The 23,769-nt window shown below is 45.5% G+C and overlaps 4 protein-coding genes across 13 annotated transcripts in view; 2 read left to right on the top strand and 2 right to left on the bottom strand.

Annotated features, from left to right (window-relative positions):
• Positions 1 to 90: 90 nt before the first annotated feature.
• Positions 91 to 2,999, bottom strand: ATP6V0E2 (ATPase H+ transporting V0 subunit e2). Its single transcript, XM_083443920.1, has 4 exons — positions 2,732 to 2,999; positions 1,926 to 1,973; positions 1,106 to 1,227; positions 91 to 613 (listed from the first exon to the last, which is right to left on the bottom strand). The coding sequence occupies exons 1-3, from the start codon at positions 2,833 to 2,835 to the stop codon at positions 1,134 to 1,136; spliced, it is 246 nt and encodes an 81-aa protein (XP_083300046.1). The 5' UTR covers positions 2,836 to 2,999; the 3' UTR covers positions 91 to 613; positions 1,106 to 1,133.
• A 1,514-nt stretch (positions 3,000 to 4,513) lies between these two features.
• Positions 4,514 to 11,052, bottom strand: COX15 (cytochrome c oxidase assembly homolog COX15). The gene is made up of 9 exons (XM_083443868.1): positions 10,912 to 11,052; positions 9,453 to 9,640; positions 8,766 to 8,888; positions 8,371 to 8,557; positions 7,915 to 8,082; positions 6,787 to 6,868; positions 6,344 to 6,498; positions 5,764 to 5,877; positions 4,514 to 5,202 (listed from the first exon to the last, which is right to left on the bottom strand). The coding sequence occupies exons 1-9, from the start codon at positions 10,981 to 10,983 to the stop codon at positions 5,071 to 5,073; spliced, it is 1,221 nt and encodes a 406-aa protein (XP_083299994.1). The 5' UTR covers positions 10,984 to 11,052; the 3' UTR covers positions 4,514 to 5,070.
• On the top strand, positions 11,026 to 19,702 carry CUTC (cutC copper transporter). 10 transcript variants are annotated; one of them, XM_083443883.1, is made up of 9 exons: positions 11,026 to 11,095; positions 13,194 to 13,265; positions 14,168 to 14,227; positions 14,865 to 15,074; positions 16,828 to 16,863; positions 17,201 to 17,334; positions 18,102 to 18,129; positions 18,859 to 18,964; positions 19,289 to 19,702. In XM_083443883.1, the coding sequence occupies exons 2-9, from the start codon at positions 13,196 to 13,198 to the stop codon at positions 19,398 to 19,400; spliced, it is 756 nt and encodes a 251-aa protein (XP_083300009.1). In that variant the 5' UTR covers positions 11,026 to 11,095; positions 13,194 to 13,195; the 3' UTR covers positions 19,401 to 19,702. The 10 variants fall into 10 exon arrangements, with proteins under 10 accessions (XP_083300009.1, XP_083300008.1, XP_083300007.1 ...); XM_083443882.1 differs by lacking the exon at positions 11,026 to 11,095 and adding an exon at positions 11,155 to 11,288; XM_083443881.1 differs by lacking the exon at positions 11,026 to 11,095 and adding an exon at positions 11,155 to 11,288 and having other exon boundaries at positions 17,198 to 17,334.
• A 152-nt stretch (positions 19,703 to 19,854) lies between these two features.
• Positions 19,855 to 23,769, top strand: part of ABCC2 (ATP binding cassette subfamily C member 2) — a 34,574-nt gene continuing 30,659 nt past the window's right edge. Inside the window, exon 1 of the mRNA XM_083443781.1 lies at positions 19,855 to 22,188. Within this exon, the coding sequence (XP_083299907.1) occupies positions 22,147 to 22,188 (42 nt within the window). The 5' untranslated portion in view covers positions 19,855 to 22,146. The remainder of the gene's footprint in view (positions 22,189 to 23,769) is intronic.

Here is a 23,769-nt window from a genome sequence, read left to right as displayed (position 1 = left end):
CTATGGATGGAGGCTGGAGTATTAGCCTGGCTGAATTTCAAGCACTTCTGGGCCCCATATCAGATCTCTTTAACGGAAGACAAAGAAAGCTCACGTACTAAAAAAATTTATTTTCACGATACCAGTTTACATTCAATAAATACAAATACACAACATTATAAATAATAGTGGAAGGGGGAATTCTAGGCAAATGCATCCTAGTGCAGCAGCTTCACTGCTAATGGACAAAGATAGGGAGAGAACAGATCGACTGGGTGAGCATCGCCATGTAAAAGTAAGGAAGGTGTCTTGTCTCTTGCCCAAGAGTGTGTTCCAGAGCTCCATCAGCAATTATTCAAACTTAGCATTTGTTACAGGACTTTCAAAATGCAAACATTTCCCCTAACTGCCACAAGAGGGACATTTAGTTACAACATCAAACCCAAGAGCAGATGCCACCAAGATGCATCAATTAAAACAGGTGGGAGATGGTTAAACAAATGAAATGGTCCCTTCATATGTTTGGGTCTTGGCCCTACTGCTGTGGGGAAATTTAGAGTGCAAACAAAAGATCCGTTGAGTTAGTACTGGAAAGGACAAGGGGTGGAGCTGTTATCTAGCATCAGAAGGAAGCCTAGGAAAAAGAGAAAAAGATTTCTTAGTATTGACCTTACCCCAGCAGGATAGAAGATATCTGGGAACAATCAACCTGTTGCCCTTTCAGTGAGATTTACATAGCTACCTTTTACAGACAATGAGAAAGTGACTTGTCCTATAGAACCACAGAGTGGCAACCCTATTGGAGACAAATTACAGGTACCTTTCTGGTTCTATTGGTTAAGCCAGAGATGGGACCTATGATTCTCATGTGGCTGGACTATGATCCCTGACTGGCTATATTGGATTGGGCTAATAGGAGTCAGAATCCAAAAACATCTAGAGAACCATAAGTTCCCCATCCCTGGGCTATGCCATTGACAGGTGAGTCAGGCAAGGAACCAAGAAAGGGAATCTTTGTAAACTGGAAGCAAATAGATTCCTTTTTCTTACAAGCTATTAATGAGTTGCGTGTAATGTATTTGTGTGTTAGTAAGGTAGGTTAGGTAGTGCTGGACAGAGCAAGTACCTGTTGAATTGGTTGATAGTGGTCCAGTTCACTCCCACAGGAAGCGCACATACCAGATGGTCTCATTCTTCAGCTGGGGTCCAAACAGCGGGTTGGCCTGGGCCAGGAGCGCTATAAGCCAGCTGCAAGGGAAAGATAGGAAGGAGACATATAAACTGGATCACAGCTCCTTTTGCACTAGTGCTGAAATACAAAAAGTCATATTTTGCAAGTAACTGCTAGGTCATTTTTGCAAGTAATAGTTATCCTTATAAAGAGGACAGTATCACTGTAGGAGGGATATATAATATAGGGAGCAAAGTCTTCTAGTTCTTTAAATGTACTACAAGAAGATCTGCCCTGGTGCATTATGCCTGAGAGTGTCTAGCTTAGCATAACAGCTGAGCCAGACAGGATGTTAGGGCAGCTAGAACAGTCTAGTGCTTTGGTGTATGATCAGAGATGGTCTAAGGCTTGTTATAGGATGCAAAATCCACTCCTTGTTCATATATGGGGTCCTGGGAGCATCATGCATGAATGATGCCAAGACATATTGGAAGAGACAGTGTACCATGATCCAAGGTTACCCAAAAGCTTATTTTATGAAAGAGAGGCAGGCTGTTTATGCACCTATGTGTAGAATAAGGACCTGGCAACCATGAAGAAACTTGAGCATCTCCAAGGTGGTGCATACAGGAGAGCTGCTGCTATTTGGGATTCCTTCCTAGATTCTCAATATTCAGGAAGCAGCCAGTTAGATAAAGTTATGAGGGTGGTTGGTTTCCTGCTGGGTACAACCCAGCCCTACACCCACCACCCATCTCCCCTACGCAATACTCACAAGAGATAGCAGGAAATGGCTGTGGTCACCAACATGGTAATAATCACTCTGTGAAGTGAAAAAATGAAGAAAAAAGATTGAGTAAAGCTGCAACCCTAACCCTACTTACCTGGGAGTAAACCCCACTTAATATATTAGGAATTACTTCTGAGTAGACATGGATAGCATTGTGCTGTTACTGAAACAGTCAAGGGGGTCACACAGGAGAAAGGATTCCCAGATCAGGCACTCCTCAACGCTCTTCCTCCCTGCTCCCACACCCCGGCTCCTTTATACCATGTTCATAAGAGAAATATACCCTAGCCCAGCCCTTTGGCTGCTATACTAGTTTGCTATTTGCAGGGTCGCTGGTGTTTCCAACGCGAGGTAGCACTCATAAATGTGATCCCCCCCCCCACTTGGCAGTCTGAAGCGATGCGGAGTCCCGTTCACAGCATCCGTGGATCGGGCCTCCTTCAAGGCCAAAGGCGGCTGCGGAGAAGGAAAGCCTGCGAGTGTCGCACTTGCGGGGGAAGCGGGTGCTGATCCCTGCTAAAGGCTTTGTCTGTGTGTGTGTGTGTGTCATGTCATCTCCCAATATATCAATATCTCTATATAGTGATCTTTTTGGATATATAGGTCATTCTCACATTATCAATCATCTATCTAGATATAGATATTCTCAAAGCCTTTAGCAGGGACCACCATCACCCTGCCCTCGCAATTATAGATCACAATGTATATATTGATCTATTTGGCGATGGCGATGACCGGGAGACCTGGCGATGGATCGGGCGGGCGGAGGCTGCGCGGGCGGGGAGTCTCACCCGCGGTTGGGCCCCTTGGGCACGAGCCACGGCCCGGCGATTCCCACGAGCCCCCAGAAGACCGAGAAGAGGATGATCGGCAGCGCGAAGCTGTGCGCCGTCATAGCGAGGCAGGTTGGGAGCGACCGACGGGATGAAGGACAAGAAGCCGCCGCCGCCGAGACCGCAAGAAGAGTGAGTCTCCGCCTCTCCGCCGGTCGCTTCCTTCGCTTCTGGCCCGGTCCGCAACCAATCAGAACTCCGTGCGCCCTCCCGGTGTTTTTCCCCCTTCGCGACCCCGTATTTTGGAGCCTCGGTTCCGAATGGAGCTGTTTCGTACCGCCCCCTGCTGCCTCGGAGGGTGTATTGCGAGGAGCGGAGAAGGCAGGTCGAATCTTACTCGAGTCGTTGCAGGCAAGGGCATCGTATAGGCGTCCGCCGCGGTTGCGGTAGTTGCTCCCTCTAATGAGCCATGATCACCAGATTTACAGGTTTCTACTCTCCCCCTCCCCCTGCTCTACAGAAAGGTTATAGAATTTGTAGACCCAGATATGAACAAAAGGGTGCAGGCACCAATCTCCACCTTTGTTTTGTGAGAAGACTTACCCCTCCAACCTTTCAGGGTTTCTATCCATTTTAGGCCATTTCTATAACACTTAAAATATACAAAAAAAATCTTCTAAGTGGTGTACAGAAAACAAGCTGATCAGAAAATTTTACGAATATGATGTTATGTATAAAAATGTTGCATTGCTGCAACATAACTAATACATAGAAACCAGTATCAGTTCCTTCTCCTTCTGAGACCCATCCCCTCTCAGTATCCGGGCTCTCACTAAGCGCATTCATTGGTTTCTAGCTAATGAATGAAGCAATGGATGACATTAAGGAAAGTAGATCTAGCCAATTTAACACTTGAGTGAAACACCTGTGTCTCCGCTCTTGGGTTTGGTTTAAAGCCTTTTATGCCGGTCTTCACTGCTGGTGAAGTGAATGCTACCCCACTGAAAACAATTCAGGTATCCAATACTGGCAAGTAATGTATAAAAGAAAAATGTAGCAGCAAAGACAGTAAGTAGTCCATCATCTTTCAAAGTCACATTTCATATCAACCCCCCCCCCCCCCACACACATCTGCAAACACTTTAAAAGATACTCTGCTGCCAACCTGCCATAATTATACCAATATTGAAGCAGGCTGGGCTGGAGCTGATTTCATGTTAGGCTCATTTTGCCGAGAGGCAGCGGTAGGGAACTGCAGTAGTGTAGTACAACTCTGAATTGTAGGGTACATGATAGGGCTTTTTAGGGAAATGAAGCAAAGTGAGAGACTGTGAAGTTGAGTGTAGCAGCACTGCCCAGGAAAGAATTAAGGGCTTCAGCAATGAGTGAAAAGCCATCTACCCATTGTAGCAGGTCAACCCACTGAGAAGGAAAGGGATAAATGTGTAATACAAGTTTCTCAGGGGTCTACCCAAGTCTAGGAAGTCACCTGATCCACCAGAATTGTTAGATATGTTCTCTGCTGCTAGTTATGTTTATTTACTCATTTGCAGCATTTACTCTCCCCCTCCCCTCCCCATAAAAAATCCTTTGTGGATATTGATGTTAATGAAACGTGTTCCAAATCAACCCACTCATGTGCCTGCTTGAAAGCTGCCACAGGCATCTGGTTGGCCACTGAGAACAAGATGATGGACTTGATGGGGCCTTTGGTTTGCTGCAGCAGAGTTTCTTATGAAGGTACATTGCATAGGAACATTGTAAGAACAGTCAGTTTTAAAATACTGAGATACTGAGAAATATTGAGAAACCTTTTTTATTAAATAAGGAAAGGACTGTGGGTCTTCTGCATGGTTAAATTACAGTGCACATTTCAATATTCTAATGCAAAAAATTGCACTCAAAAAATTGCACTCAAACCCCATTCTGCTAAAGAAAATCCACAAACTATGCCACCCATCACCCTTATAATAGTTTTGAAATGCCTTCATTTGCTGTTCATCCAAATTTCTAAGCCCACTCACCCCATAATCCATTCTCTATGTCCAGCCTACACAGAATGTAAAAGGCTCATGGCTGTAGCCTCATACAGACAGCTCAGCAGGAAGCAAGACACACCTCAAATGACCATCATTCTTGCCAGAGCCCGCCTTACACCTCACACCTTAAGGATGGTGATTCATGTTCACCAAGTTTTGCAACAAAGCACTTCAACTCATGACATCAAGGTGCTGCTCAGCCTCACCTTCTATTCAAATTAAGGCTTTCAAGAAGAGGAGCATACAACACGTGGGGCAAAGGCAGCAACCGTGAACCTTCAGCACTAGGAAAGAAGCTGGCTAAATAGGGAAGCAGGGTTATTTCGGGATCCGCTTCAGTTCATGCATCAGCCACAACGCCACACTGAGCAATACCAGGGAACCTGATTGATGAGTGGCTGCTAAAGGAGTTGGGACATACAGGAGAAGTGTGCTGATGCCCAGGGTAACCTGCAGAGGAGCAAGAATAAAATGAAGTTTCAGACGTAAGCAAAGTTTGCTTATCAATGAAATGTAGAAGTACAGTATGTGCAACTACATTGTATTCCAATTGCACAGAATTATACACAAGAAGCTTCATAAGCAATTGGTACGGGGATTTTTATATGTTGTCTCTCTCCCACTGTAAATAACCTGCTACAGGATGAGGTAGCTGTCACAGTGCTTCGTGATACAATGCTAATGAAACTGCACTGATGTTCCCCCATACCGTCTCAGTTTAAACCCAGAAGGCAGAGAAGGGCAGTGACCATAGCACTGTGCAATATTTCCACAGAAGAGCACGACTGCAGCTCTATTTTCCCCCTTTGTTCTTCAAAGCCAAATAAATAAATAAATAAAAATTGGTCCCCACCAATTTCAGTTTTAAATGCCTGAGACCAGCAACCAAGATAGCATTATCAGTGACAAGAAGGCAGGCACCTACCTGGAAGGAAGGGGAAACGTGCCATTCCATCAGAGGACTCTACTAAGTGACAATTAAAAGGGTGTTTTAAAGGGCATAATTAATACCTGGAGGTATGCCACAGCCAGTAAGGAAGCAACTGCCATCCTTGTCCTACGTGGGAGAGGAATCTTCCTGGAAAACAGGTACAGACCTGTAATGGCTGCGACAGAGGAAACTCCCTAAAGGGAAAAGAGTAAATATCCAGTGAGGGAACCAGAGAAGCTTTGCAATGACAACAAAGAAAGGGCTTAGAAGTGGAGTTGGAAGGGATCTTAGAAGGTCATCTAGTCCAAAGGCAATGCAGGAACCTCACTACTACAGCATCCCTGACCATCCAGCCTCTGAAAAAGAGTCCATCACTTCTGGGGCAGTCTGCTCCTCTTTCAAACAACTCATGTCATCATAATGTTCTCCTTAATGTTTAGACTAACACCCCCCCCCCCTTTGTAACTTGCGCCCTTTAATTAGAGACAGTGGAGATGGAAACCAGTACTTTAGGCATGTAAGCAAGTGCTCTACTCTGAGTTAAGAGTGTGCCTTCCCACACTCCCAGGTACACTGCCACCTGGAATGAACACAAACCCCCAAACAGCAAACCAATTAAAAAGAGGTGTTATCTAAGAGCATAAAGAGGAAGAAACATACCAGAATCCTGTGATCAAACTGCACGGTTGTGGGATTCTCAAATATGTTCTTCAACTTTGGGGAAAAGGCAAGGAGATCATCAGGGATCCAGCGTTCCCCCATCTTGGGAAATGAATTGTATACAAGACCAGCATCCAGTCCTGCCACAAATGCCCCTAGAGTTCCAGAGAAGAGAGTCTGTCACACTTGGAAGTATGAATGTAATAGAACAAGCCACCTAAAAACCATCACGGTGAGAGTTTTAGGTCCTTCCCTCAAGGCCACAAAACAGTTCCCAGTGATGTTGTCTGACCAGCATGAAGAGGAAGCATTTCAGTAACCTGGAACTGAAAAAGTCTAGACCCTCCCAATGGGAAATGAAGCAAGAAACACACATCCATGACCATGCTACCTATTGCTTCTCAAAAGAAAGAGATTGGTGCAAAAGTGACAGGGACTTTTACCTGAGAGGGCAGTGAGAAAGATCAGGCCTGATGTTCCATGAGCAAACCTTCTTAGGCGCAGGAGTTGACGGGTTTCTGGTAACTGTCAAAACAGGAGGAGGATCACAAGAATATGCAATGGCCTTTTTATATATTCTAAAGGGAGCATGTGCAAAGGAAACTAGTGTTCCATAGGCTCAGCATATATACACGTTTCCAATAAGACTCCTGACAGAAGAGGAACGTATTTATTTCACTCTCAATGGCTAAGGCAGCAAGGACTTCTGCTCTTCTCACTCAGCTGTTATGCTGCACGGCCCTTAATGGACACGGCTTACATCCAATTATATCTATGAACCCAAATCTACCAAATTTTCTAGAAATCACCAGGCGTTCTTGGAAGCAGCCAGATAGCATCTGCATGCTTGATTTAATCCTACTGTCAAGTCACCATACCCAAGACCAGATCCACAGGCCCCAGAAGCATCTACTGCCTGGATGTGTAGGGCAAAAGTGCATGGCAATATCTTCTGTGGCAAGGATGCGGCCTTGCTAGAACTGGGGAAGTTGTGGCAGACTGCACTGTAAGAACTGGAATAGCTCATGCCAGGCTGAATTCTTCTCAGTCTGCATTTCTCCTGCTATGCTTTCTTAAATAACTACCCTCTTAAGAGGCCATCCTACCAAGTGAACTATGAGGGTGCAGTGTTGTGTGGGCTCTCCTTTCTTCCCTTTTCGTGTGATGCTCCGAAGCAGTGGCTGTGAGCACCATAAAGGGATTTGAAACCCTACCTGAGAAGTGAAACCCTACCTAATATGAGAATTGGCAACAGGCGCTAGTTTTGCATGTGATGCAGGAGTGTGTGCCTCCCACTGCAAGTTCATTGCCTCCCTCTATGCATGGGAGTGTCAGTGCTAACGGAGTTCTTGACTGGTAAGCTTTGGTGGTGTTTCCAGGAACGTTATCTCTTTGACATTTCCCAAGATTTCTAATTTTCCTCTTCCAGGCTGAGCACATGTAGGATACAGTGGCAGTTTGGTCTGCACAGTGGCAGTGTGCCTCCCTCCAAAGGCACAATTGGTGTACAGGCTTTCTTGGCCCAACTGGGACTCAATACATGCCCCCGATCTGCCTCACTTTTCGCTTACCTTGTGCTGCGGCAGCAGTAATGAGAGTCCAGTCCACAGGCTGTAGCAGTAAAGAACAAGTGCAGAGCCCAGGTGTGCGGCTAGACGGTACTGACTGACCCGTGGGATATCATGAGAGTCTGGCTTTTCCTCTAATCCACTTTTTACCATATACCAGCCCAATAGGCCCTGCCAAAACAAAGAAAAAGTACCATAGAGGCATGAAATTAAGACCACTTTTGCTCCTGCCAATATCATGTACATTCTCTTCCAAGGAACTAAGATCTAACAACACTCCAAGCACCATGATCTGAAGCTTCTGCTGGGCTTCTGTGCACCAGAGACCTAAGATCACATACAAATCAGCTCCTGGAGCGTGCAAAGGATCAATGCCTTTCATGTTCTATCTCAGTTATCTTGGGCAGAGTAATTTAATGATTCATTTAACAATTTCAAGGTCCCAGTGGTCTTTCCCACCTGGAAGCAGACAAATCCACAGAGGGCAACGACACGACCCTTCAGGGACCGGTTGAGGTAACCCTTCCTCCAGAAGTAAGCTGCTGGAAGGATGTAAGCCAGTCCAACAAGCCGTCCCCACATTCGGTGTGAATACTCCATGTACCAGATGAATTTGAACTCTGTCAGCGTCATGTTGTGGTTCAGGCTGTTAGATTCAGAGAGAAGGTTTATATAACAACAACAAACCCTGCAGTAAGGTGTAGTTGCCCATTCCCCTCTTTCCATGACAAGTTCTATCAAGAAGTAGCATTCAAGATACTATTTTTTTCTCATTTCCCTTTTGCTGGGATAGTAGAATAGCCCCCCCCCCTTTAAATTTAGTCTCTAGGAACTTTAGCTCAACCCATGCATACATTTTAAATTCTGGGAATTGCTGGTAGTTTTGGAATTCTGCTTCCCACTCCTGCTGTGTCCGAGGAGGCTTCATCTCCCGCACGAGATGCCAGTCAACCATTGAAAGCCCAGACTCTGTTAGCCTGAGAAGGAAAGAACAACAATGACACACCACTGAGGGAAGATGCTATCAATGTGGGATATAATGGTGTGTGCATGTGTATCCATCTATCTAGAAAAGCAGAATGAAGCCACAATGGGAAAATTCAGACACTGGAGGCAATGCAGATGCAAAGTCTGACTACACACAAACATACCGGTGATCAATTAGATGCAAATATATATGTAATCACACCTTTTAAATTCTGAAATAGTCTAAATTAACTACCATACCTCAAAAGGTTGTTATGACTGTAAGTACAAAAAGTATTTATTTGTTACCCTTTAATCCCACCTTTCTTTTACTGCCTGCATTGTTTATCTACAATGCATTTATAAAATAAGGGTAGACACAGGCATTCAAAGGGCAGAGAGATACCAGAAGTTAGTTTAGGCCCACACACTGGCATGACCAAGAGGAAGCAATGCCCCTAGGAAGATCTCTGCTGGTTGCAGAAAGATACAATCTATGACAGTTGGAGAACCATAGCGTCAAGGGTAAATAAAATATAGTAAAGGCTTGAAGAGGAGGTGTTAATTTTCCTTACCTAGTGACACCACCCAACACCACAGCTCCGGCCACAGTACCACTGCATATTAGGAGCCAGCGCCCTACAGCCCGGTTGGTCACAGCATTGGGGACAGGTGGTACCACCACTCTGGCATGGGAAGCAACTTCTGACACTACACTGTGTTGAGACCGTCTCTGTGGGAGCTGCCACCACCGTTGACATTGCTGAGGACAGAGAAGGGAGTGAGGAGGCTGTTTATAATTATGCCACCCCACTAAACATACATTTGCAATTCATGACATGGAAGAGGAGCATTACTCAAGATGAATGAACTCTCTTTGCTGTAAAGAGTTCACACCTGTGTTCACTACATCAGAAAGGTTGTATTAGGTGCCAGACATTATTCTACAAAATACAAGGACAAGGATAAAGGACCAGATCATCAATGGTGCAAGCACAAAAAAACTGGACAACAGGAATGTCAACAGCTATTCACTGAGATGCTCAGCAAAACTTATTTTTATTTTCAATATGTTCTTAAGTGTCCTGCTTGTGGAATCTTCAGAAGCATTTGGCTGGCCACCATTAGCAAAAGGAGGTTGAACTCCATGGACTCTAAGTGTGATCCAGTAGGGTTTTCATATGTTATTTAAATGCTGAAAGAATATGGAGGGGAAAGTGTTCATGTTTTTACAGGGCCTGTGACCATGTAATAAAATGTGATGTTATATTCATAATTGTTATTTTATTTGTTTAAAACATGTATACACTACTCTTCATCTAGGTGGGACCAGAGTAGTTCACGGTATAGAACCTTTTTTAAAAAAAATCCTATACTAAAATACTTAAAACTATGAAACATTACACCTATTGTTAAAATTAGAAAGAGAGAGACTTACACATTTAACTGGTGCACATTTAGCTATATGCGCTTGGCAAATTAAAACATAATTAAAAAGAGGACAAGCATCCAGGAAAAAAGACTTTGGCAATCCCACCTGCCATTGAACCTAATGTGTTTTGATGATATGTGAATTTTGATTTAGGCATGATTCCTGGAATGTAACCCCACATAGGTTGAGGGCTTGCATAGGTTGAGGGCTTGCTGTGGTTATACAAGTGAAATATTGTGGCAGTCACCGAAACTCCTAGTCTTCAGTCTGCCCCCTTTAACGTGTCTGGTTGTGACAGGTGCAGGCAATAGAGTCTGTAGTTTTTTTGAATATCCACCCATAATTAGAGGTCCCCACGTGGAAATGAGGTAGCATTGATTAGCACCTCCCACAGTGCAAAGGATACATAAGGGCGGGAACTCTTGGCATTTTCCCCACCAGCGTCTCTTAGAGAGCGTGATGGCAGGTACTCAGCCTGCTCGCAAGGCTAAGAAACGAGGAGCCGCAGGGGGTCGCTTCGTTATGCAACCATCGGCCGATAAAGAGGCATCTTTGACCCCGGTCCCCGTTGCTATGGAAACCAAGCGCCGCCCCTGGAGTACCTGGCCGGGGGACCCCGTTCCTCGTGGGGCCAGCAGCAGCCGAGACCCTCTTAGTGCCGCCCGCAAGAGCATCGCTCCTCAAGCTGCAACCCGGAAGCAACTCGCTCTTGACACGGAAAGGAATCCGAGCTATTTCCGGAAACGCCGCGACCGCGCACTTGGTGACCGCGACGCCACGTGACAGGTAGGACGGCGCCTCCTCTTGCGTGTGCGCCGCCGCCGCGCGGGAGCCGAGGCCCCAGTGGTGGGCGGGGCTTCCTCCTCAGCTCAGGGCTGGTTTGGCGCAGAACTGCCGACATCCGCCGCGCCTCCGGAGCGGCTCCGAGGCGGAATGAGGAGATGGGACCGGAAGCAGGGCCTGGCAGAAGGGTGTGAGGGTGAGTGGGCGGAGGGACGGCCGGAAGGAAGCGCCGGGGATCCCGAGGAATCCCGAGGGCGGGGCCGGAAATCCGGGCGACTTCAAGCCCTCCTTTTCCCCCTCCACAGGTGTAAGAGGAGCCAGAAATTTTAATGTGGTTGTGCACACTCAAGACCGCTATGTGCATTCAGCAAAACCAAGTGGGAAAGATTTTATTGGCATTTTTACAGCTCAGGCCTTTATGTGTTTAAGGCGGAAAACGCCTTTGAGCCCAAAGGGGTCCTTATTCTCAGGTGAGCGTCTGCAGGGTTGTAGCTATAGGCCTGAGGACTGCAATCTTGCCTGCACTCAGTGGGGCTGGCTTGCTTGCGTATTTATTTATTTAATTTCTATTTAATTTTGGGGGGGGGCAGTTGAAGCGCTTTACAAGCTACATTGAAGCATCAAATAAAGCAATCCTGAGTAAAACATTACAGAATAAAGACAAAGTGTACCTTCAAAGCGGCATTGTTTACCTTAAAAGATTTCAAAACAAAACATTACAAAGGACGTCAACTACAGAATGCACATTTAATGTTACTGGCCAAAGTTCCATCTGTTGTTGGAGTTTTTAGAGTAAGTTCTGCCTTTGCCTAAGGGAGACTCTGCAGGTTACAGGCTGGTCTTGCTGTCAGCTGTTCCCATGCATCTCAACTTCATCTTCCTGCTGGAGAACCTGAATCCTGAAATATCTGGAGAAAGGTAGAAGGGAAGTCAGCCGTACTCAATTTAGTATTCTGAAAGGAGGAAAAATCTGGATCACTAGCGCAGGCTTTTTATTCAGAAGGTAGAACGCTACTTTAAAGTGAGTCAGACCATAGAGCCATCTAGTTCAGTATTGTTTGCACTGACTTGACAGCAGTTCTCCAGGGTTTCAAACGGAACAACCTAGCCCTACTTGGACTTACTGGGAAATGAACCTGTGGCCTTCTGAATACAAAGCACTACCGCTGAGCTGTGACATATCCTTGAATCCTCCAAATTGGAGCCCCCCCTTCAAACCCTTATTCCACTTAAGATTTGTGCTAATCTGCAGAAATCAGGTTCAAGAGTCTCTTTTAATGATGCAGTTACTTGCCAGTGTATTAATGTCTCCTGTGCCCCTTTAAGTAATTTCTCCTGTGCCCCTGTAAGTAATGAAGCTGATGAAGAGTTGGGATAGCGGAGGTTTATAATTCTCTCCATTGGAAGGTTCACCTAGTGCTGATTTTTTGTGTGTGTGTGCCAGGTAAACATTTTTTAATTGCACAGGTCTTTTAAAATATTTTAGAATTTTCAGGTTTTTAGTCTGCTGATTTTTGTATGTGCCACTTTCACAGTTGCTTTTTTGTTAATTATTTGGTATTCTATGTTTATTATTTAATTTTGTATACTACTCTGGGAGACCAGGCTGAAAAGTGACTTATTTGGTAATAAACAAACATATAAACACATAGACAGGCAGACAGATCTGTTCAGACAGTGCAACACAGAGAACAAGATCCAGGGAGAGCAAGAAGGCGAGGGGATCAGGAGTTACAGCAAAAGTAGTGTTCAACTTCCCATGTGTTTTTTCTGTACCTGTTTTGAGCTGATACAGATCAAGCTTGATTTCTTCTTTAAATTCGCATGGTGACACAAGCTTTCTGTTCTTATTTTGTGTACCCTTTAAAGCAGCTACTGACAGGTTAAGGCTTTTTAAGGTTACTGCTGATGGGGAATCTATGAAGCTTCTGTTTCTGAGAGCTGTGGATGTGCTTGGGTGAGCAAGATGAAAGAAGCCAGTTAAAAGACAAAGCACTGGAGCTTGAGGTGGAAGGAATCGCCTCTCTCAATCACTGTCTGTCCCTTTTCTCTGAGACAGAGCCTGATTGCCCCATAACCTCTGGTTGTGTTTCTCTTCTAGGAATGGCCAATGGCTTTCTCATGGAAGTATGTGTTGATTCTGTGGAGTCTGCTGTGAATGCAGAGAGAGGAGGTAATCCCATAAAAAAGATGGAAGAGGAAAATACTTAAGGATCATTGAGGGGTCTTTCTAGGCCAGGACACCTCTGGGTACACATGCTATATGTATTGAAAAGAGAGGCACACTTACTTCCCCAAGCAGTGTGAAACTGTTTTATGAACCCTTTTAGGCTTGAAAGGTAGGATATTAAATGTTATAAACTGGTCAATAAGTAAAGACTTCCAAAGTTCTGATCTAGGTTAGTGACACATAGATTCAGGATATGCATTTATATATTTTAATTGCCTGCAACCCAATTACTCTAGCCTTTGAGAGTAGGGCAAACTGCAAATTTAAATGAATAAATGTCAGCTTGCCTTGTCTTCAGCTGCCTTAACTACTTAAGTGGTCCTGCTCTGTTTTGCTGCAGTGCATTATAAAACATGGGCTGAGATACTCAAATCACCTATTAATTGATTTTCTTTCTTAGTTACTGCCTGAGTAGGGGTTGAAGTCTATGTGGATAAGCTAAATACAGGTGACCAATCTCACTCTTGGCTCGAAAATTTCCAGCACTCCTACCCATTGGTTTATTTTATTTATTACTTAAATTTGTTAGTTGCTACTTACAAACAAACAGCACCCCCATACCTTAACACACCCAACATAGATACATTAAAACCAAGGGGAGGAGGGAGGGAATACTTAAAAAAACATCCCACCCACTTCTAAATGGCCGCAGATAGTTAAAGGCCAAAGGCCTGCTTATAGAGGAAGGTTTTTGCCTAGCAGCTAAAGACATATAATGATGGAGCTGGGCGAACTTCCCTTGTTGGATTATAGCAGGGACCACATGGTTTCTTCATAATGTAGATCTTTGTTAAAATCTTGCAAACCACTTATATTCAGAAGTTTAATGTGTGACCCTGTTGCAGGTGCTGGCCGCCTTGAACTGTGTGCCAACCTCATGGAAGGAGGAACAACACCTACTATAGGTGAGTTGGCACATACAAGCAAGATCCAATCCACCATTTCTCTGCAAGATGTAGCAGTACTGAGCAGCCAAGCAATGTGGAGAAATGTTTGGACCTCTGCCCTCCAGGCCCTCTGCTCCTGGAACAGAAAGAAAATACCTGTTGTTCTGCTTGCTCTTTTTGTGTTCTTCTGTGTCATCAGCACCTCCTGATCTTTTTGCAAGACAGGCTGTTATTTAATCACCCTATTTCACCTTCCCTCCTTCAGCAGCCCCTTCTCCCAAATTCTGCAAAAAGGGTTTGACATCTGCCCTGTTCTCTTCTCCCTTGCTTCTCTTAGACCCAGTGCTGATGGTCTAGCTCTGGGATGGGGAACGTGTGGCTCTCCAGATGTTGTTGGACTCCAACTCGCCTCAGCCTAAACGGTCAGTGGTCAGTTGATTGGAGTTGTAGTTCACCAACATCTGGAGGGCATCTTGTTGGCTACTCCAGACATAGGCAGAACTGACCTAGATGGCTCAGTGGTCTCCCTTTGTATGAGGCATCTTGCTATGTTCCTAAGTTCCTCTGTACCATGTTCTAGGTTTCACTTCTTGTCCAACTCATAGAACAATCCAGTACATGACTGACACCATGTCCAAAACATGTTTGTCTGCAGGCCTTTTGCAAGTGGTGAAGCAGTGTATAAGGGTGCCTGTATTTGTGATGATCCGCCCCCGTGGGGGGGATTTCCTCTATTCTGACCGAGAAGTGGAGGTGATGAAAGCAGACATCCGACTTGCCAAACAACATGGGGCTGATGGGTTGGTGTTTGGAGCCTTGACTGAGGATGGACGTGTGGATACAGAGCTCTGCACAGCATTGCTGGGTGAGCAGGCTTTACTTTTCAAAGGGCTTATTCGGTACTTGAGTAGTGATTGTCATACAGTGCCACCAGCTAATAATTCCATGGTTCAAATTAAGAAATATTTCCTACAGGCAAGATCCACGAGATACTAGAGCCTGCCTCGCTATATTGAGCTATTCATTCATTTACAGTATAAGAGAACATCTAATCCACCCTTCATCATGTGATCCCAGGGTGGGTTACAGTAGAATAAAAACAATGCAGCACAATTTATAAAAACATATATAAATGGAGCTTATTAGGGGGGAAACGGCCATGGTGCTACAGTCTCTTCAGTTGCAGAAGTGACGGAACTTCTGACTCCTTACTCCAAAAAAAAAGAGGCTGGGGAAATATTGAAGCTTCACCTGACGCCAAAATGACAACAGCGCTTTAGCACCAGTCGTGCTCCTAGGGCAGTCTACACCAAGCTGGTATCCTCCAGATGTTTGGGGCTATAACTCCCATTAGCCCCAGCTAATTTGACAAAGGCTGCTCTAGAGGGAGGACATCCCATAGGTCATTCCATAAATGAATGAATTATTCAGATAAAGCAGGAGCCAAACGCTGTAATGGTTGGGATGAGTGACCTTTGTTTGTAAGAAGGGCCACTGTGCAGCTCTGATGAGAGAGTGTTAGGCAGCCATAAATTCTGTACAGAAGGAAGAATTATCCAGAAGAATAGGAAACTTTTTTGAAAGAATGATAACTCTATGGTTTTTCTGGACCCTCAAAAATGCAAAGAAAATAATTGCTAGCGATTTTCTCTATTTAACTGAAACTGACAGTATATCTTCTGAAGAAGAATTAGTCTTGCTAGGGGAAGCCTGTCCTCTCTCTGCATGCCCCCCAAAATTGGCTCTAGCTAGGTGAAGCCTATGGGACACGGGTGGCGCTGTGGGTAAAACCTCAGCGCCTAGGACTTGCCGATCGTCAGGTTGGCAGTTCGAATCCCCGCAGCTGGGTGCGCTCCCATTGCTCGGTCCCAGCGCCTGCCAACCTAGCAGTTTGAAAGCACCTCCGGGTGCAAGTAGATAAATAGGGACCGCTTACTAGCAGGAAGGTAAACGGCGTTTCCGTGTGCTGCGCTGGCTCGCCAGATGCAGCTTGTCACGCTGGCCACGTGACCCGGAAGTGTCTTCGGACAGCGCTGGCCCCCGGCCTCTTAAGCAAGATGGGCACGCAACCCCAGAGTCGGACACGTCTGGCCCGTTCGGGCAGGGGTACCTTTACCTTTAGGTGAAGCCTGTCCTCTTCCTGCATGTCCCCCCCCCCCCCCCACAGAACAGCACACAGGAGGAGGAAAGGTGGGGAAAGTTCTGTGAGGCAAGCTGAAATACAGCAGCTAAACTATTTTAACCAGAAGCCAGTATCCATTCACTCCATGGTTCATTATTCCACAGGCTACCTAGGGAAACGAGTGGATACATCTATAGTCTACACCAGGATTACTTTTTTAAATAAGTGCATAAGCCCAACATGTGTGAGGGGTTTGATACACAAAATGTGAAAAGAAATGCCATACAAAGAGCTAGCTAGTGGGCAGTCTTAGTGGAAATGAGAAAGGATGATGAATCCATATTGCAGAAATGGTGTCAGATGACTACAGCCACCTTGGTTGAACCATCTGGAGAAGTTTCCTTTCTTTCCAGGGCCAGCAGCAGAAGCATTGCCTTCACAAAGCCAACCCCTAAGCAAAGGTATACTAACCATCCGGGATCTGTTCTTTTTGCAGCTGCTTCCCGCCCTCTGCCAGTCACCTTCCACAGAGGTGAGTTTCTGCTTGCTGGTTTCCCACAGGCATCTGGTTGGCCACTGTGAGAACATGATGCTGGACTGGATAGGCCATTGGACAGATCCAGCAGACTCTTCTTACAGAGCTTGGAGTGGGGAATGAAAGCCAGACTGCCTACTTGCAGGACATAGGCTCAGGCACAATGGCCTTACCTTGGGGGGGGGGGGGACTATGAGAATGTTCTCTGGGAATTGCGCATATTAGGTCTGTCTACCAGGGATTTGGGACTAGGCTAAAGCCTGGAATATGTCAGTAGATTTGCTTTCCAGAAGATTTGGCAGTAAAGACTGACATGCTCCATTTTTCTCAGCAGCTTTTGACATGGTCTATGACCCTTTGGCAGCCTTGGAAACGCTAATATCGATGGGCTTTGAACGGGTCCTGACTAGTGGCTGTGACAGCTCTGTTCTAGAGGGACTGCCCTTGATAAAACGACTCACAGAACAGGTGAGGTGTCATCTCTACCAAATTTGTAACTCTAATACACTTTTCTTGCATACTTAAGAGTGGGCTATCCAAGGAACTGGACAGAGTGTGGTGGGGGTAGAGAAATGCTAGCTAGCAGTCTTTCATGGTCTTCAGATGGGTGAGGGTTTTTCAATGATGGTGAAAACTGGCCTCCCCATTGAATATACAGAAACTGTGTCTTGCACCTTCTGATACAATAGCTTCTTTCAGTATTGCATGAATTCCCATAGGCTACTGCAATAAATTAGCTCCCTTCTTCTCTGTTAAGTACGCAATATGTGCATGGCACACCCATATCTCACACCTGTCCAGCAGAATTCACAACAGACAAAAAAGTCAACGAAGGAGTCACTCAGTTATTTTAAAGTTGCTTCCAGTCTCTAATACTGGGGTGAAGTTGAAGCAGTCCTGCTGATACTGATATGACAGCATATAGTTTCTGAAGTTCAACAGTCCCAGGATGGAGGTGAAACTTGGTAAATCCTCAGTTGTTTGACTTTGCAGAGGTGAAATATACACAATGATAGACAAGTGTGGGAGCATACTTTCCTAGAGGAGCATGTAAGAAACTCAATGTGACAGTATTACTTGGAGCAAACCCTTTGAAAAGCAGCATAAAAAAAAAGAAATTAAATATTGCAAATAAATACATTCTACATCTTCCTTAACAGAATATTTGTGCTACCCATTTGGTGTGTTTTGTGCAATAAGCAAGACCACTAAACCCCTTTTCTCTTCCTTTTCAGGCTAAGGGCAGGATTGTTGTAGTGCCAGGTAAGACTCTGCAGTGAGTACCACTTGTTGGCGTAGATTAGAACTCTAGCACCAACCAAGCATGTTGTTAGGCAGCCCCACTTGCCCAAGTGGCAAGAAGTCTAGGAACAGAGCTTTAGGGTGCAATTCCCTTTGGATGAGAGTGCATGAAAGATTTAATCTTTATAATATTTATTTATTTGCAGATATAAAAACAGACAGAGTGTGGTAGAAATAGATGGACGTCACAACTGCTGAAACTGCATTAGGTTAAAGGAATAGTGTGGACACCCACGCACAACTCCTACCTGCTTAACTTGCTGCTGTAGACTCTTTGCCTCTGTCAATCCAAATTCAATTTGCTTCTAGCTATCTGTCCCTTCCTTAAAGTCTTATAGGTATGGCATTATGAAGGCAAAGATTCCCAGGCATCAAGGAACATTAACTAATGTTCCCTTATCGTGTTCCTGAGTGATCACTGTCAGGCAAAACAAAAGCAGTGGGCCATTTGTGCTAATCAGCAGCTAAACTGATAAGATAATACCTGATGGGCATCTGCTCCCTTCCAGAGGCATATTTAGGAGCTCTGCCTGCTTCAGAGCTGCGAGTGCAGCCTGCATTGACCCTAAAGATTAGCCCCTGGTTCAGAGCAAAGGGATTTCCCCCATCTATTTAATGACCCAGAATGTAGCTCTGTCTATTCCTGCTTAACTTCATGTTTGTGACTGAGTGATGGGTTCTCTCCACCAGGGGGAGGCATAACCGAGAGAAACCTGCAGAGAATCTTAGAAGGCTCTGGCGCCTCTGAGTTTCACTGCTCAGCGCGCTCAGTCAAAGACTCAGGAATGAAGTTCAGGTAACTGAGCAAGTTTCTGTCCTGACTTACTGAGGGGCCCAGGCCTTGCTTCCATCTCCACCGTTTGGGGTAGTAACTTGACTAAGAACATCTGGGGCACTGGAACCTGACAGGTGCATTTAGCTGGGAGCAAGGCATTGTTGCATTAGGGATGGACTTGTGTCTGTAGTTCATAGTTGCAGATGCAATGGGTTAAGGTAGCACCCAAATGGCAACAGGACAGCAGATTATGGCCCGGTGGGTAGGACTTAGGATGGTTCTTTTTCCGGCTCTTCTAGGTCCAGGTTCCAGACAGTAACCAAAGACTTGTTGGTATTCTTTTAGAAACCCTTACGCTACCATGGGGGCCTACCTCTCCACACCTGAATATTCCATCAAGGTGGCCGATGTGGCTAAAGTGAGGACCCTGAATGCAATTGCAAAGAATATCCTGTAGAACAAGCTACTGTGGGCCAGGAAGACCCAGAGCCCTGTGACCTGCGCAATCCATAGACTTAGACATTGCAACAGCATCCTTGCCAGCCCTTAAAGGACATGGGTCAATCAAATGAAGAAGCCTCTGCTTATTTTTCTCCTATTCCCACTTGCTCCACAGCGTTTTTTCCTCAGATGTCGTAATGCCGTTTTGTCTGTGGGGAGCAAATGATGGGGAGGGGCTTAATTAAAGGGGCACTCACCATCGGGCAACACTCTCCCTGTTAAGGTCTCTTCTCAAATAAACCCTGAAGCCACTCCGTATCACTGTGGCTCTTCTTCCTGTAGAGGCCATGGCAAGACTTTGAACTGCTCCCAAAGGAAATGGGCCGGGGGGGGGGGGAGAGCACATTGGGTGTTGCAGGCTTCCTTCACCCCACCTCAGTTTGATTGGAGTGGAAGACTACCTCTTTGAAGTACGTAGAGGAAAGTGGTAAAGCAATATTGCAAGAACAGGGGTTAAGAGAGCGGCCACAAGGTGACCAAGCACTGCAGTTCCGTACACCTGACAGCAAAATTTCATTGTTGTCAGGTTCTGGATCCTGTCCTACAGAAGTCATTAGAGTGGGTGAAGTTTCTATGTAATTAATTTATATAAAAAAATTATATACCAGAGTGGTTTGCAACAATTATACATAAAACCATACAACAAAAACCATATTGAAAAGTTGAAATCAGAAATGAGGTAACTTTTACAGAAAGAGGTATTCTTGATTTCCTGCATGAACCTGTTAATCCTTATTGGCAGAACATTCCACAGTGCTGGACTGATGACGCTAAAGGCTTAGATGCTTATTGTCAGATCTCCACCAATTTGGGGAATGACCAACGACGCTCCTGCAAATGATCTTAGTGACTGAGCTGGGATATAAGAGTTCAGGCGGAATGAGGCCAAGGGAAGCCCCACACAGAGCACACTGCAGTAATCCAACCTCACGTTTATCAACACATGGACTACAGTGGCCAGGCTGCAAGGTTGCCCTAAGGGCATCATTTTCTTGCCCTTATGGCATTTGCCTCCATTTGCATAGCTTCATGACAAGCAGGGCAGCTCCTCAGGTAAGTTAACCTTCCAGAATAATCAGTATCTTGAGGAGGAGCAGAAGTTCAGAGAAGTTCAGAAAACGTTTGAGGTTTTATCTGACTCTGGTAAGGGGAGTTTAGAGATTCAGAGGTTGTGTAAGAGATAGTCATGTGGTTTCTGCTGCTAAAGGCCATTGTGGATCTCACACAATGACTCACAAGTAAAGCTAAGCCAAATCATGACTTGGCACAAATGCTCCGGCATACAGAGGAGGAGAGACTGTGATTGCTCCTCTGGGCCTTCTGCTTCAAGCTAAGCCTGGACCCATATCTGAAGCAAGACAAACCATGATCTTAGGCTTACTTTACAACAGCAGGACTAGAGAAGGAGCAAAGCAGATGTGAATTCTGAGAACCTATGTGTCTGCACTGATCTATGAAATTCAACTCTGCCCCCCTCCACCTTTACAAATAAAAGTACCCTGAGAAAGGGGAACACCGTTGCAACAGCCTACCATTAACACCAATTTGTAGGAAAGGAATTATTTCACCCTGTGGTAGAACCACACATTGGCTCTTCCCTGTGTCTCAGCATAAGGCAGAATTGGGAGTTAGAAAGTTGTCCATTGTGGAAAGGTGGTCTTCACTTCCCATTTCCTAAGGTTGTGTTGTGTGCTCCTGAATTTTAACAGACTGCTGCCGTACAGATAGGGACATTGTTGATAATATGATGATACTTGATTAACTATCTAATAATTAACCACAAGGGATTTAAATTGCTTGTTCTGTGGACATTGGACCCTTTTGTCAGGACTATGAATCACAGTCGGCTCTGGGTTTATTGATTGTATAAAGAATGAGATGGCAGAATTTCTTGGCTTTTTTCAGTTTGTTTCAGGAGCACTTTGGGCAAGGGGGCGGGGGACACAATGATGTCAGTACTACTGCTGGTAGCTAGGGACAGGTTCAGTTTTTGTCTTTCATCCCGAGTAGTACTTTCATAGTTCCCACCCCCCCACCCCCCCCTCTCAGACCACTTTTTGTGATTCAGTACTTCCCAGTTGAGATCTATGGATCCCCCAGTGCAGTACCAATCTGATGGGACACTAGAACACTCTGTGACGTTTGACTGGCTGTGTAGGATTACACAATGGGGATACCTAGCTGCTGGAATGGGGAAGACTCTGCTACATACTTTCAGAAACCCCTTGCCCACAGAAATCATGCTGCAGAAGAACAATGGGGCAGAATCAAACCGAAACTGTCCTGGAAATCCGTGGAGGTGGAGAGTAGCATAGGAAATTCCCTGGTGTGGAAAAGGGGTGATGGTTGTCTTCCCACGCCTTCTTCCCAGGCATTATTCAACTTTATCACCACTGGGGAAGGGGGTCTTAGACTAGTGGTGAGTCAACTTGAGGGATCTCATCCAAGACATCCAGAATCCACGCCGCCACCTCTCCTGCAGTGTCTCTGGCCATACCCAGGCAGCTCCTCTGCCTATGCCATCCAAGGTTCATGAATTTGATCCATGGGGCTGACTGCACACCAGGAGTTAACGATTAATGATCTGTTGTTGAGAGGCTGTGCCCAACGCCCCTCCGTTGAACCTGTGAGACTTTCGTCCTGCTCAGCCTCTCGGGCTGATAGACTGGTCGGACAAAGGCAGGAGGAAGAAGTGCCTTGCCATGGCAGCAGCCTTGGAGCAGTACTGTGGCTCAGTTTTCTGGGTGAGTGGCGGTTTCTCCCTGCGTGGAAGGTAGCTCAGCTTCTGGCAGGGATGTCACACTGTAAATCTAAAGGCCAGAGTGCAGTGGAATGTCCTGAATTGCGGGAGGATGGCTAAATGCCTCTGTTAGGGCTGTTTACTTTGAGAGTTGGGACAGTGGTGGTGTGTTAGTTCTGTGTGCACGCTTAGTAAAAGCAAAGCCTGCAGTCTGAATGTAGCAAGTCTAGGGTTTTACAATGAACATCATCTTTGTGTCGCTTACTGCTCCAGTGGGTGCACTGAGCATTGGAAGATGGGCGAGAGCTGGACAGTCCTCATGGCTTGTGAGGAGACCTTTCCCAGGCAGAGGGCCTCCTCAGTGGTGGGACCTTCCCCTGTGGAGCACTCTCCCATCAGATGTCAGGGAGATAAAGAATTATACAACTTTTAGCAGGGAGAAACAGGCATTTGGAGGCTTTTTAGCAGGTTCTCCCCATGTTACACAATTTCACTTATACATGTGAGGGCCTGGAACATATTCAAGTGGAGGGGTCACCTGTATAATAATACAGTGGTACCTCGGGTTAAGTACTTAATTCGTTCTAGAGGTCTGTTCTTAACCTGAAACTGTTCTTAACCTGAAGCACCACTTTAGCTAATGGGGCCTCCTGCTGCTGCCGCGCCGCCAGAGTACGATTTCTGTTCTCATCCTGAAGCAAAGTTCTTAACCCGAGGTACTATTTCTGGGTTAGCAGAGTCTGTAACCTGAAGCGTATGTAACCCGAGGTATCACTGTAGTGTCTTAGAGGGCAGGAGGGCTCCAGAGCATTAGTGGAGATGTTAACACTCCATGTATGATACAATCATGACCGCTTCACTTGTAACTCTGACTCAAATGATTCACTGTAGAGAAAATAGGAGGGTTCTTTAATCTCACACAGAAACGGAAGATGGGGTCACAGTTAGGTAATCTACATTATTGGGCATGCCACATAGTATAGCAGAATGCAACTGGGGAGAGCAAGTGCTTCATTCCATATGTAAAAAAAACACCTTTCCTGTTCATGAAATCTATCACTGGAGTTCTGAATGTGGGCCTCTTCCTCCACTTCTCCCTCAGCTGAAATTAAGTCTGAAAGAATCATGATCTTGTAGCCAACAGTACTGGTTGTGCTATGTGTGTGGTGCCCACAACAAATTCTAGAGTTGACAAAGATGTCCATCTTAGGCAAAGGGCCCATAGGCTAAGTGTCTCCTTGATGTGTTAGCTTCCCAGAGAACATTTCACTTGGTTCAGGTCCTCTCCTGCTCCATTCTGAAGTGGTAGGCTCCCAGGGCTTTTGGTACTTGAAAGTTATGAACATGTAGGTTAGCTGTTGACTTGAGGAGTCTCCAGTCCTTTGCGTGATCTATATCACTCCACATCCCTGTGAAGTAAATTTAAATTGTCGCGCCACCCTGTCAGGTACTGGTTTTCTAGTGAATTGCCCAGATCTGTTTCCTTGTCATTGGTGGAGAAGTCCTGGGCACCAGGAGATTTAAATTGCTAAACAAGAGCTCATAAGTGAAGCTGACTAAGCTGGTCAGAGTGCAGTTGCCTTTG

This window comes from Podarcis tiliguerta, assembly GCF_965153285.1.
Source record: "Podarcis tiliguerta genome assembly, chromosome: 5".
Classification (NCBI taxonomy): domain Eukaryota; kingdom Metazoa; phylum Chordata; class Lepidosauria; order Squamata; family Lacertidae; genus Podarcis; species Podarcis tiliguerta.
This window is presented reverse-complemented; position numbering and strand designations above follow the sequence as displayed.